The sequence below is a fragment of the Hyaena hyaena genome, unplaced genomic scaffold, assembly GCF_003009895.1.
Source record: "Hyaena hyaena isolate Hyena2069 unplaced genomic scaffold, ASM300989v1 scaffold_201, whole genome shotgun sequence".
NCBI classification, from domain to species: Eukaryota; Metazoa; Chordata; class Mammalia; order Carnivora; family Hyaenidae; genus Hyaena; species Hyaena hyaena.
Genome location: NW_024080833.1, coordinates 1,610,143 through 1,622,827, shown reverse-complemented (window position 1 = coordinate 1,622,827; position 12,685 = coordinate 1,610,143). Strand labels below are relative to the sequence as shown.

At 44.2% G+C, this 12,685-nt stretch overlaps 1 protein-coding gene across 1 annotated transcript in view; it reads left to right on the top strand.

The window, feature by feature from the left end:
- Positions 1–10,610, top strand: part of DPT (dermatopontin) — a 29,773-nt gene extending 19,163 nt beyond the window's left edge. The window contains exons 3-4 of the mRNA XM_039241889.1: positions 5,813–5,920; positions 9,443–10,610. Coding sequence (XP_039097820.1) covers positions 5,813–5,920; positions 9,443–9,509 — 175 coding nt within the window. The 3' untranslated portion in view covers positions 9,510–10,610. The remainder of the gene's footprint in view (positions 1–5,812; positions 5,921–9,442) is intronic.
- The last annotated feature ends 2,075 nt before the right edge of the window (positions 10,611–12,685 follow it).

The window sequence follows — 12,685 nt, the reverse complement described above, 5'->3', positions numbered from 1 at the left end:
TCTGTCTGCCTCCCAACCCTCAGCTCTCCACACAGTACTGAGCTCTCTCAATCCAAAGGAGAAACTAGGACCCACACAGGTGAAGTATCAGGGAATAAGGTAGTGGGCATCTAGAAGTGAGAACAGAGAAGAAAGGGGTTATTTCAGCTGGAGCAGAGATGTGGGAAGCAGTTGTTCCCCTCAATGTTTAGACCCTGGGTGACCATGATGTAATGTGGCTGATGAAAGCCAGGAAGAGTGGAAATAAATGTGCTTACTGAGCAGCCCCGGGCGTGGCCAGTGAGCTAGAAATTCAGCTCCAAGAGAGCAATTGGGAAAATATCTAGAGGTTTTCCTCTTCTAATTGAAGTCAGAGATACCTCTGGAGCTGCATTTCCATGGGCTGTGACACATATTTGAACCTTTTGAAATATAAATCTCCAAAACACCAAAGGAAGACAGACATGAACATCCGAGGTTCTTTCTCCTCCCGTCAGGGTCTAAGGTCTCTCCACCGAGGATGGCATCTTGGTGACGGCAGAGACCTGGGGCCACCAGGTCCACCCCATGGGGCCAACTCCCCCGCTCTCTGGGGGTGAAGCCAGGTGGCTCTTCCTCCGCAGGTGCTTTCCTTCATGCATAACTGCATTCGGGTCTCACCGTTCTCATCTTTGCAAAAATAAATGAGACAGGTTCTAAACCAGCTCTTATTGGAGATGCCAGGCCATTAGCAAAGTAGTCAAACCTGAAATATGCTCATTCCTGCTGGCTTACCTGGAATAGTATCATGCAAGGGGATTGACCATGAACTCATTAGTTTATTTTTAAAAAAACCTTCTCACTGATTTGCCTGCCAGGGAGGGACATCTTCTTTGTAGCTAAATGGAGAACGTAGGCCAACCTCAACACATCAGTTCCACAAATGCTAAATTTCTCCTTCATGCCACTGTGAACTGGATCATTAAGACCTACATGCTGCCAGGTACCACCGACCCCTTAAGGAGTTCACCACATTGGCCATCATCATGAAACAAGACATGTTTGTGGGACCCTGCTTTTTTAAGTCAATGCTACATATGTGGTGCTGACAAGTAATAGAACATGAGAATAGGATCTTTAAAATAAGGTGTGCAAGACACCTGGGTGGCTCAGTTGGCTGAGTGTCTGACTCCTGATTTCAGCTCAGGTCATGATCCCACGGTTCATGGGTTCAAACTCAGCATCAGGCTCTGAGCCGACAGCGTGGAGACTGCTTGGGATTCTCTGTCTCCCTCTCTTTTTGTCTCTCTCCTACTCTCTCTCTCTCTCTCTCTCAAAAATAAATAAACTTAATAAAATAAAAATTAAAATAAAATAAGGTGCTGATTGGGAAATGGTGAAAATAGGAGCAAAACAGGATGAGAGATTGGATTGACCAGAAGTTTCTTCAAAGTGTTGAGTGAATGTGGGCTGCCCACCGAAGAATGGGTCAGAAAACATTCTCAGCTTATTCTTGTTTATAAAAAGCCTGAAGCTCCCTTCTGATTGGTTAGCTTGTAAAAGCTGGGCTGTCCTTCCTGTTTTTACAGCAAGGAGGCTGCAGCCTGTGCTCCTCTGCTGTCCCACCAGGGGGGATGAGGTTGGGGAGGTGATCCTAGCAGACTTGGGGCCATGAGACAAGGCCCCGTTGTCCCTGTGCTCACCAGCGGGGCACGTGGCCTGACTGCAGTGTGCAGGAGGTGTTCATTTAACCCAGTTGTCCTTACCGCCAGCAGATAGATGTGTGAGAAACCGATCTTGGTGCTATGAAGTTTGACTGCAGGTTCAACTGCTCCGTAATCAATAATAAAATGGATTTTGATACGGTTTTACACTGAGTCATTGTCTGCTGAGGAATAGATTTTAAAACCCTTTCCTTTACTAGAACCAGTCCTCAGCCAAACTTCTAACAACAAGTAAAACTGGCCTCTCTATCCAACTAAATTGTATCTCTACTCCCTCTTTTGAAATGGCTGTGATAATATATATCTGGGCCTGGCTCTGTGATACGTGCCATTCTCATACCAAAGGAGCAGGGACATGTGTCAGCTGCGGCTCCATCCGTGGTAACGGACTCCTCAGCAGCCCAGTTTTGATTCTGGTTGGATCTGTTGATAATTTCAGTGCTTTAAGAGTCTTTGATGAGCGTATCTTCTATCAATCTTAAAAATCCCTTCAGTTTGGGTTTTCTTCAGCTCAGAAGGAAGATGTTGTTTAATTTCTTTCCATCTTGTTCAACCCCATCTAACACAAGAAGCTGTCTGAGTGGTTCTACGTTATTAAGTTCTCGCTTAGTTTTCCTCACTTTGCAAGTTCTCTGTCAAGTTCTTTGTCTTGCCTGCAGATGGCATAAAAGGTATCATAGAGTGAGAAAGTGTACCCCAACAGTCATTCATCCAAAGTGACAGGAGGAAGCACACACTCACACACTAGTAGTTCTTTGTAAAGGAATATGTGAGAATCCAAATAGAGGAGCTTCAATAATCCACCCATTTCAGGGCATTGAATAAAGACACTGTTCTTTATTCAATTCGGAAGACCGATGCTTCCCTTCATTTTGCCAAGCTGAACGCTAGATTATTTTAATTGGTTTAGGAATGGATGGCAATGTTCAGTATGATTTTGTTTTGTTTTGTTTTGTTTTATTCATTATTATTATTATTTTGCCAAAAAGCTACCTGAAGTGACCCAGTAATTCACAAGGAAGCTGGAACCACACAGAACTCTTCCCCACCCACCCTCAGGAAGCCCAATGCCATCGTTTTTGAAGCCCTAATCTTCTGCTTCCTTGTAGCCTCTTTTGATGTCCTGACAAGTCCCTACACCCCTGTTTCAGTATCTAGCTCTGAAAGTTTACATTCTTTCTTTTCTCTCATAGAAGCTATTACCGGGGCTTTCATTTACGAAGACATGTTGTATGTGCATGATGTCATCAAGAACTGAATGGAGACACATCTATTTGGTTCTAAAACTCAAAATCCTTGATTGTATTGAAACAGTACTTCCCTTTCTAGGAGGTCTTGGGGCAATTCAAGATTATACTAATATACTAATGACTTGGGCCATTTCTTTCTCTACATGTTTAGTGTCATAATTTCCATCAATATGTAAATTCCTTCCCTGGCCTCCTTTAATCCAGGGTCCTGTAAAATAATCCAAACGTCATCTCACAGTTTTGTAACAAAATTATAACAAGAACCAAAAATCAAGTAAAACAAAAACCTTGCTGGGCCCAAGATGGAAAGGTACCAACGACCATGCATGTCTTCTCCTGGACAATCCAGAAATTTACCGGATCGCAGTCCCCCTAGAGAGGCTTCAAGACGAACTGTCCAGTTGATCAATGGGGCCTGTATCTGATCACTACCAAAAATGAAGCAATAGAAAATTCTAGTTAAACTATTAGATCAATTTTTCCCCTTTGAAGCTTAAAACTTGAAAATGCAAATGCAAGCCTCTCTTTTCCACTTCAGTCCAAATTTGTTTAACTAACCAAGTAATCTGATGTCAGATCGGTAAGAACTTCAAAATATATATCTAGTTTGATCACTTCCAAATAATTTTAGCAATTAGATTTAACTTAATGCAGTATTGCCATATATAGATTCTGCCTTAGCACATATAAAAATGTTTGGCAATTAGCTGTTATGCATTGCATTGTATCCAAAGAGTGTTTCAAAGTTCTGGAAAATATTTTGTGTTCCCTGAAGTAAGGGAAACACCTCCTACCCCATTTATTTTAACCCTAACTTACATGATTCACATTCTCAACCAATGCCTCTTTTTTGTGGGGGTTAAACTTTAGTCTAGCACTTGTTAGAATCCTCATGGATCACAAACCAATGGGATCCATGTGGGACCCTATTAAGTCCATTTATGAGTCATTTAACACTTTGATTAGAAAGAGGAAGTCCTTGTTCTCGGTCTCTTTAGAAGCACAGAATAGATTTCTGAATTAGCAGAGCCTTATTTCCTTTCATTAACACATTAAGCAAAACACACATAACCCACTCTGGATTGGGCTTGGCATCCTAATGGAGCATAATTATGTCTTGGGAAAATTCCAACAAGATGACTATCTAATGTAAAGAAGGAACAATTGTGAGCCTACAGAATGGGCTTTAAGGGCTCTAACTAGCCCCATGTTATTTTGAACTAACCACTGACTTGCTGCATCCAAGTCCTGAGATCCTCGTAGGAGCCCTTCTAGTTTACAGATCACTCTTTTCAAGATTTCATGATAATCCTTGCAATATTAAGTGTATATCATGGAAGATCTTTCTATCATCAACACGTATACAATAACACAAAATGACCTGGTGGACCCAAATCAGATGAAATTATTGACATTCACTAACTGCCTTGTAGATGCAGATAAGACTTTGGCAGGGGCGCCTGGGTGGCTCAGTCGAGTGAGTGTCTGACTTTGGATCAGGTCATGCTCTCATGGCTCCTGGGTTCAAGCCCCGCATCAGGCCCTGAGCCTGCTTTGGATTCTGTATCTCCCTCTCTCTCTCTCTCTCTGTCTCTACCCCTCCCCACTTGGACTCTGTCTCTCTCGCTCTCAAAAATAAACATTAGAAATTTAAAAAAAAAAAAGACTTTGGCCCACCCATTCCACACGAAACAGACTATTTTTGGTCCTGAAGATCCCTCACAAGCATCAGGAGGTTTTAGATTTGTTTCTGGGTGGACCACAGCAAACCTACTCATAGGGAGGCCTGGGATTGACCTAATCTTGGAGAAGAAAGAGGAAAAAGGAGGAGGAATAAGAAACAAATTGCTCCTAGTGCAGCAATTTCAACTTCTACCATTTACACATCACACATACCAGTATTAGTTTGAATAACAAACCTGTAAGGTAGTTTTCATTCTTCTCTACACCAGGAAGTTGGGAATCAATGACTCTCCCAAGGCCATTTATTTATTCAGCAAATACTTACTACATAGCAGGAACAGTTTCAGGTGCCACAAAACAATAGTGGACAAGGAAAAGACTACCTTTGTGGGGATTAAACATTATTTTAATATGTTTCAAAGTTTAATCATGACTCACAATAAAAAATACATATTGAACGATTACACCATACATACATCATAAACACACACACATATACAGTATATTTGAAACAAACCTTTTACATACACACACACACACACACACACACACAACCTTTAGCATGTGCTCTGATATTTCCTATTCTACTTTTTATGCTTTAACTTTTTTAATGTTTATTTATTTTTGAGAGAGAGTGAGAGAGTGTGTGTGTGTCAGAGCATGAATGGAGGAGGAGCAGAGAGAGAGGTAGACACAGAATCTGAAACAGCCTCCAGGCTCTGAGCTGCCAGCCCACAGCCCGATACAGGGCTCGAACCCATGAACGATGAGATCATGACCTGAGTCCAAGTCAGACACTTAACTGACTGAGCCACCCAAGTGCCCCCATTTTTAAGGCTCATTTGAAAATAACCGATCAAATTGATTTCATGATCCACTAATAAGTCACAGTCCACAGTTTAGAAACATGATTCCAGTGGACTTGCATGGAATGGACTAATATTGACATTAATTAATATTTCCTCAAGGCCTGGGGAGTTATCTCCATCTTTTTCAGTGTGTAGTTTAATGACAAGAAGAAGGAAGATGAGAAGTGGGAGGAAACTGCCCATCATCTTTTTGCAGCCTGGAAAGGCGTACTGGAGGCCATCAAACTCTGGCTTGGATTTCCTGTAATGTTCAAACGTCATCCATCTCTTCTTTGTAATGATAGTGTGTTTTATCTTTTTTCTCTAAACTCTCATTCCTCCTGCCTAGGCTAACCACAGAATATCCAGGCCACTATGGGGAAGAAATGGACATGATTTCCTACAATTATGACTACTATATGCGAGGAGCGACCACCACCTTCTCTGCGGTGGAAAGGTGAGCCTCCCCAGGGGTTGGGGGTCCAAGGAGCTGGGGACCAGCTCCCAGAAAAGACCGCGTCAGCAGGAATTTCCATCTGGAATTTCCTCTAGTATATATCCTCCTTGGTCTAGAATTAAGCAAGCGGTTTCCAGGGTTAAGGACAGCCATGGGAATGAGGCTATTCTCATCAACCATTTCATGGAGCAGTTCACCTTCGGAGCTAAAGATGGGCTCCAAGCAGCTCGAGAGCAGGAAAGCCTCATCTTGGTCTCCCATGATGTTCTAAACTCTGCCTTTCACTCGATTTAAAGAGAGCTTTTTCTGACCCAGTATCAGGAGGAAAGGGCAAACTTGGTTGAAGGAGTGAAACTAGACCCCCTTTGATGCCTGTCTCTAGATGACCCCACCTTGTGTTGTGGGGACAGAGAGTACAGAAGGGCAAGGGATAAGCCACACCAAGAAAGGAAAAGGGAGGATTTACATAACTTAATGACAAAACCTATTTCTTCCATCTCCTTTCTTAATCAGCTTCCCAATCCTATCCCAAACTCTTCCAAACAAAATAATGAGAAGAACATGAGAATCTTTTCCTACCAAAATAGAGAGAGGTATTGATCAATTCAGGTACTTTCCATCAGGTGATATTCACTTTACACGGCATATGAATTCCCAAGAAGTGACCCATAAATGTTTTGCAAACAAAACAAACCTACTTTGACTCATTCAATAATGGACTATGATGAATGTGAGTGTAACTTATCTTTCGAGGAAATGTAAGCTTTTAAGTGAAACGACATCTCCCCTAACTGAAGTTAACATATTTAACATGGCCCAGAATCTAAAAAACAAAACACAAAACAAAAGAACAAACATTAAGCAGCTCTAAAAAGGCAGACTACATGGTTCAGGCTCCATGAGCAAAGAACTTTTATGTTTATTCATAAGAAACCCACATAAATCATTTTTATTTTCGATACATTTTTAACTAGCTGAGTTACCTATTTTCTAGAAGCAGAAAATCTAACAACGAATGGGAAAATAATACTTAGAATGAAGCTCTTCCCCAGTGAGAAGAAGCAGCCAAATGACATCATTCGCACTCACACACACACACACACACACACACACACACACACACACACAATTTTTAAGAAAAGTAAAGACCTGAGAATTCAAAAACCAAGGAAACCTGGTGACAGTTAGCAAGTGTGTCATCCCAAAGGACAGACTGGATAGCAGTGCAGAAGGGTGTTCAGTATTCTTCTGATGTCTCCACATACACAGGAATATTAGTTGTGCATCACCTTTTTAAGAAGGCAGGGAGGGCTACAATACAGAAAGAATGCCATCCAAAATTACTACAAAATAAATATATTTTGGTGGTTAAAATACCCAATTCCTATTGGCTTGAAATTTTTCAATTATGCGGATTAACCCAGAATCTTGGAAAACTGAGATACCATGTCATGCATTTGTTTAAAATGAACATAGCCGTGAGATTTTGCTGCCGTCACTAACAACCAGTGGCTTAAAGACCCACAATGTGGGTTCCTTGAGCTCTGCTGAAAGATGCCAAGGCCACTTCCTTGGAGAAATATCATCAGTACAGGACCGACCTACTGGGCAGGGGCTTTCCTTCCATATGCAAATCATAGTGGGTTCTTCCTGGTACGGTTGCTCAGCCTGAGCGCTATTGACATCTGGGGCCAGATGATTCTCCGTTGCAGGCACCTGTCCAGTCATTCCAGATGTTTAGCGGCATCCCTGACCCCCATCACTAGATGGCAGTTGTAACCTCCCCTCCCCCATAGTTGTGACAACTAAAAAACCCCTTGGGGAGCAAAAGTGTCCCTGCCTGAGAGCCACTGTGCTGGAAAGAAATCAGAGATGGAGCCTGAGTGAGTCCCTTGGTTCTCTTTGGAGCAAGTCTAAAATTTGCTCAGTATCAATTAACAGCCTCTTAAAAGAGTAATGTGAATGCCGGGCTTAAGAGCCTACTTATCTGTGCCTGTTGGTATATGGATAAATAAGACTTGCCTAGCGTAATGAAATTCACTTTATAAACATGCATGCCACCAATTTCCTAATCTGCATCTAAAAGAAGCCATGTCCTCCGCTGACAACCGCAGGAATAAATACTAAGAAATAGCTGGGCACCAAGGCCCTCAGGACTTGTCTTGGGAGACTCTCTTGCCAATCATTTCAAGCAAATGACTTGAAGCAACAGACTCCGAATTCCAAAGCCTGAAATAGACTGAGCAGCACGCCCCATAGCTGCTGGCAAGTGGCGTCTCCCAGAACTATCTTCCAGATGGGAGGCTGGATGGAGACCTTCTCAGCATTGGTTGTTGTTGAGGATAAATCAAACTGGAAAGAAGGTTGCTTCTTCAAGCCTAGCAGGTTGAGAAGGGAGAAGGATAAGTCTAAGACTAAATGATCAGCTGTGCTTTAGAAGGATTTTCACGATCACAGGTGGAATGGCTCTTTATTTTTGCCCTTTGTGGGGACTTTGCAAAGGATGTGACAGCCATGTCCCCTGATGGGGTTACGGGCTTATTGATGGTATTGTGGTATAAGAGAAAGAGCCAGAATTGCATTCAACACTCTTGGAATCTGAAATTGTCACCTAATTATCTTAAGGAAAGTCACATATTTCTCCGAGTCTGCTTCTTCACCTAAACCACGAATCACTGTAAAGATTAAATGAGCAAACCTGTGCACCAGTGCAAAGCTGGGTATACTGAAGATGTTCACCAAATAGTGGGTACAATTGTCATATCACTGCTAAACTCTATTATTATTCCAGAAGAGTACCATGCAGAGTAGGCACTCAGTAGATTTTTGTTAAATGGGTGAACAAAGAACATAGGTTTGTCCTTAGCAAAGAACATTCATTAAAATGTACCCACACCACGTTTTCCAAAATCGAACAGTGCTGTGTACTTTCATCCCCATGCCTGGCCTCTAGAACAGATATGCAGTTCAATTTTTGCTGTGCACAAATGGCAGGCATTTTCTTGTTCCCTTTAGGGAAGTTTGGAGTTGTGTCCCCTCACTTCATTTCCCTATAGAGCTGTTTTCTGAACAGAAACACATAGTGTATAGTGAGGAGCCTAGCACACGGTAAGTTCTCAGTAAAAGAATAAATGAGCAAATGGATGGCCCATTTAAGAGGGGAGTCTTTACAGTGAAGTGGAGACAATGGTAAATAAATGCTTTTATTCCAAACCGTTAACCTATTTGTCCTTGAGGTAATCATGGGGCAGAGCAGTGGCCAGCAGACCCCGAGTGACAAATGGGACCCTCACATAGCCAGGAACCCATCAGTCACCTTCAAGGTGCCACCTGACCCAAGTGAGGAGACGTCTGGGACTCCCGGCCTCACAGATGGTTACCTGGGGCTTTCTAGAGACTTCATGGAGAACAACATGAGATTAGGTGCTCCTTCGGTTCCTGAATTCTCCAAAGGTCGTTCACTGCTTCTCCCTCTGCAGTGATTTTCCTCACTGGCTTGGCTTTCTGACTCTCTCCCCATAGGGATCGCCAGTGGAAGTTCATAATGTGCCGAATGACTGACTATGACTGTGAATTTGCAAATGTTTAGAGCCACCACGTACCAAATCTGGGTGAGAGGAACGGGGCCAGGAGACCTGAGGATGTCCACACATGTCAGCATCAGCTGGAGCTCCGAAGCAGTTTCCGCTGCTCTCTTCTTCTCCCTGAGCTGGTTCGTGACCGCAGCGCCAGCTTTCTGGGCCTTTCTGACTAGTATCACACCTGTAATAAAATCCACAATTAAATCGTGTTCTCACTTTCAACACGTCCCATAGCAACCGTTTTCTATGACTGACAATGGCTTTCCTGCACACCACGTATACAGTGTGCATGCTCACAGCCAGAAAAATGCCTGGTTCCCAGGGCACCTGCCACAGCCTCCTTCCTGCTTTTACTACCAGATGAGCTGCGGGCAGGCCTGGGGCTGAGCGCTGTGTGTGAAGGGGTTCAGTGGAGTGGAGAGAACAACAGAGGTTAAAGAGGGTGGCACGGAAGGCTCTTTGCAGCTCAGTCTGTTTGAATGAAACCCAGAGTCCTCACCAAGCTTCGAGGGGATATGCTTCCACTCTCCCCTCCACATAAGCCACGCTTGTCTGGAAGTCCAAGTGCAGAGCCCTGTGCTCCAGGGGGGAGGAGACAGAGAGGTGAGATGGGGAGATAAACGGGGTAGAGCTTAAAGACCTTATATTGGAAGAATCCCCTGAATGGGAGGGAGGTTGTTAGCACATACCACAGCGTACTGACAATGACGCAGAAACCAGAAGACCCCATGCAAATCTGGCTCGAGTCCAACAAGCACAAGGAGGAAGACGGAGACCAGAGAATGGACTCAGGTCAGGAGCTTAGGAGAAAGAGTGGCCTGGTTGCTTTGCGAATAGAAGGGTTTGAGTCCCTGGCACCTGGAGATGTGGCCAGGACGCCTGGAAGGCTGGCATATGCCCGGTAGCCATGGAAGTTACTGGCAAACTCACTTGGGTTGGTCCCAATTTTCCAGCTGGGAAAGGTGGCCCTGAGACTCCACTTCTCTTCTTTGTACAGTTAAGGGGTGTTTTCTGCAGAGGTGACACGGTTTTTCCTCTTCCTCTAACGTCTCTGTCCCCAGCCGTTTGTACTCTCTTCATCATAAAAGAAATAAAAATGTTAACATTCATTGTGCTGCAAACATTAAGGGTCAGTTTTTGCTCTCTGCCCCTCCCCTTTCCAATTATTCGTGTCAGCCATTCAGAAAATGTCACTTAGCTTTGGGATTTGTGCCAAGCATCAAGCACCATGCAAGGCACCGGGACTACAATGATGGCAAGGACAGAGTATGGCTGGCGAGTCTGATAATTAAAACATAAAGCACTAAGGCCTGGGCCAAGGGTAGAACCACGTTTTTGCCTTTAAAAATTTTTTTTAATGTTTTTTATTTATTTCTAGGAGAGAGAGAGAGAGAGAGAGACAGCGTGAGCAGGGGAGGGTCAGAGAGAGAGGGAGTCACAGACTGAAACAGGCCCCAGGCTCTGAGCTGGCAGTCAGCACAGAGCCCGACGCCGGGCTCGAACCCACGAACCGCGAGACCATGACCTAAGCGAAAGTCGGACGCTTAACGGACTAAGCCACCCAGGCGCCCCCGTTTTTGCCTTTGAACCTAACCTGATTTGCCACAGCACCCTTCAGCCCCGCCCTCCCACCAGCATGCCCTATTGCGCTTTTAACACTGGCAGCTCCTATCTTTTTATCCAACAGTTTACCTTTTGTTTTCAAATCTGTGCCACCCTCTCCTCCTCCTCTGCCCCGGTGAACCCAGGATAGCAAGCAGCCAGGCAAAACCACGGGCGTTATCCGCCCTTCATGCACCCCATCCAGGTGGCCAAGATGGTGAATTCCAGCCTGTATACCTGCCATTTCCCATGGTTGCACCTGGCACTGTGAAGGGGGAGCCCAGCTAAGATGTCCTGCTTTGCCTCCGTTGCCTTACAAGTCCATTTTTAGTATTCTGGCTTGGCTTAACTTCCTCCATTTCATTGTTTCCACTTCTCTGGCAATTTTAATTTACAGCAAGCTTTGCTGTGTTATTTTTCACAAAGAGAGCCATTAATATTTTAGCAATTGCAGCACTGGTTCAGGATGGCAGCCAGGAAATGGCCTTAGTTGGGTGTGTGGAGCCCAGCTGGAAGACAGCCATGAGGAAAACAAAGCGCCGGTGAGAGGGTGGGGGGTACAGGGGCTGGGGGGCTGGAGGGGCGACTGTGGCTCGGAGGGTCCAGGGGACTGCAAGGGAGCAAAGTCGATTTTGAAAAAAACAAAATTCGATAAAGCAATCCCATAAGGGCCTGCACCAAGTAGAATAAAAGGTTTTCACTAAGAATAAAACTATTCTTTGCATATGGGCCAAAGACAATGATAGTAAAGACATTACCAACTTGGTTCAAATCTGAATAATTTATACTTTATAACATATGTCAATCAGTAAGAACACAGGCTAACTCTGTGCTCTTGTTACTCCAACCTTTCTACTAACATGCTCCACAGCCTTGGCTAAGCCACCTCCCCATTCTATGAAGACATTTATTTCAGGTAACCATTGTGGTTTCTTGCAATTTTAGAATTCTGTGATCTCCATCACTGGCCCCAAATTGCTTATAAGGAGCCTTGCTAAGGCAGTTTCTTCCAGATTGGAAGCCCAGAATGAGAGCTGAAAAGCTAAGCATGATCCCTGGCTCTGACAGAGGGTGGCCTTGTTATATTAGACAAATCCCCAGATCACCATTTCCTCAGCTGCCTGGTATGGACAGAAACCCCTCTCCCGACAACTTCATAAGATGGTGGCCATACAAAACGGGAAGAAGGGAGAGTATTCCTGCCTCTCAGTGTCGATAGTCCGGATAAGGATTGATGAGAAAATGGACAATGAAGACACAAGCGTAGGAAAGTTTTCTAGGGAAGCCAAGCCTCTGCCTGGCCCCAAGGGACAATGAGAACTCCTGAGGTGAGTAGAAAACATGGGGGATCTTTTTTTTTTTTTAATGTTTTATTTATTTCTAGGAGAGAGAGAGAGAGACAGCATGAGCAGGGGAGGGTCAGAGAGAGAGGGAGTCACAGACCGAAACAGGCTCCAGGCTCTGAGCTGGCAGTCAGCTCAGAGCCCTATGCGGGGCTCGAACCCACGAACCGCGAGATCACGACCTAAGCAAAAGTCAGACGCTTAACCGACTAAGCCACCCAGGCGCGCCGAAAACATGG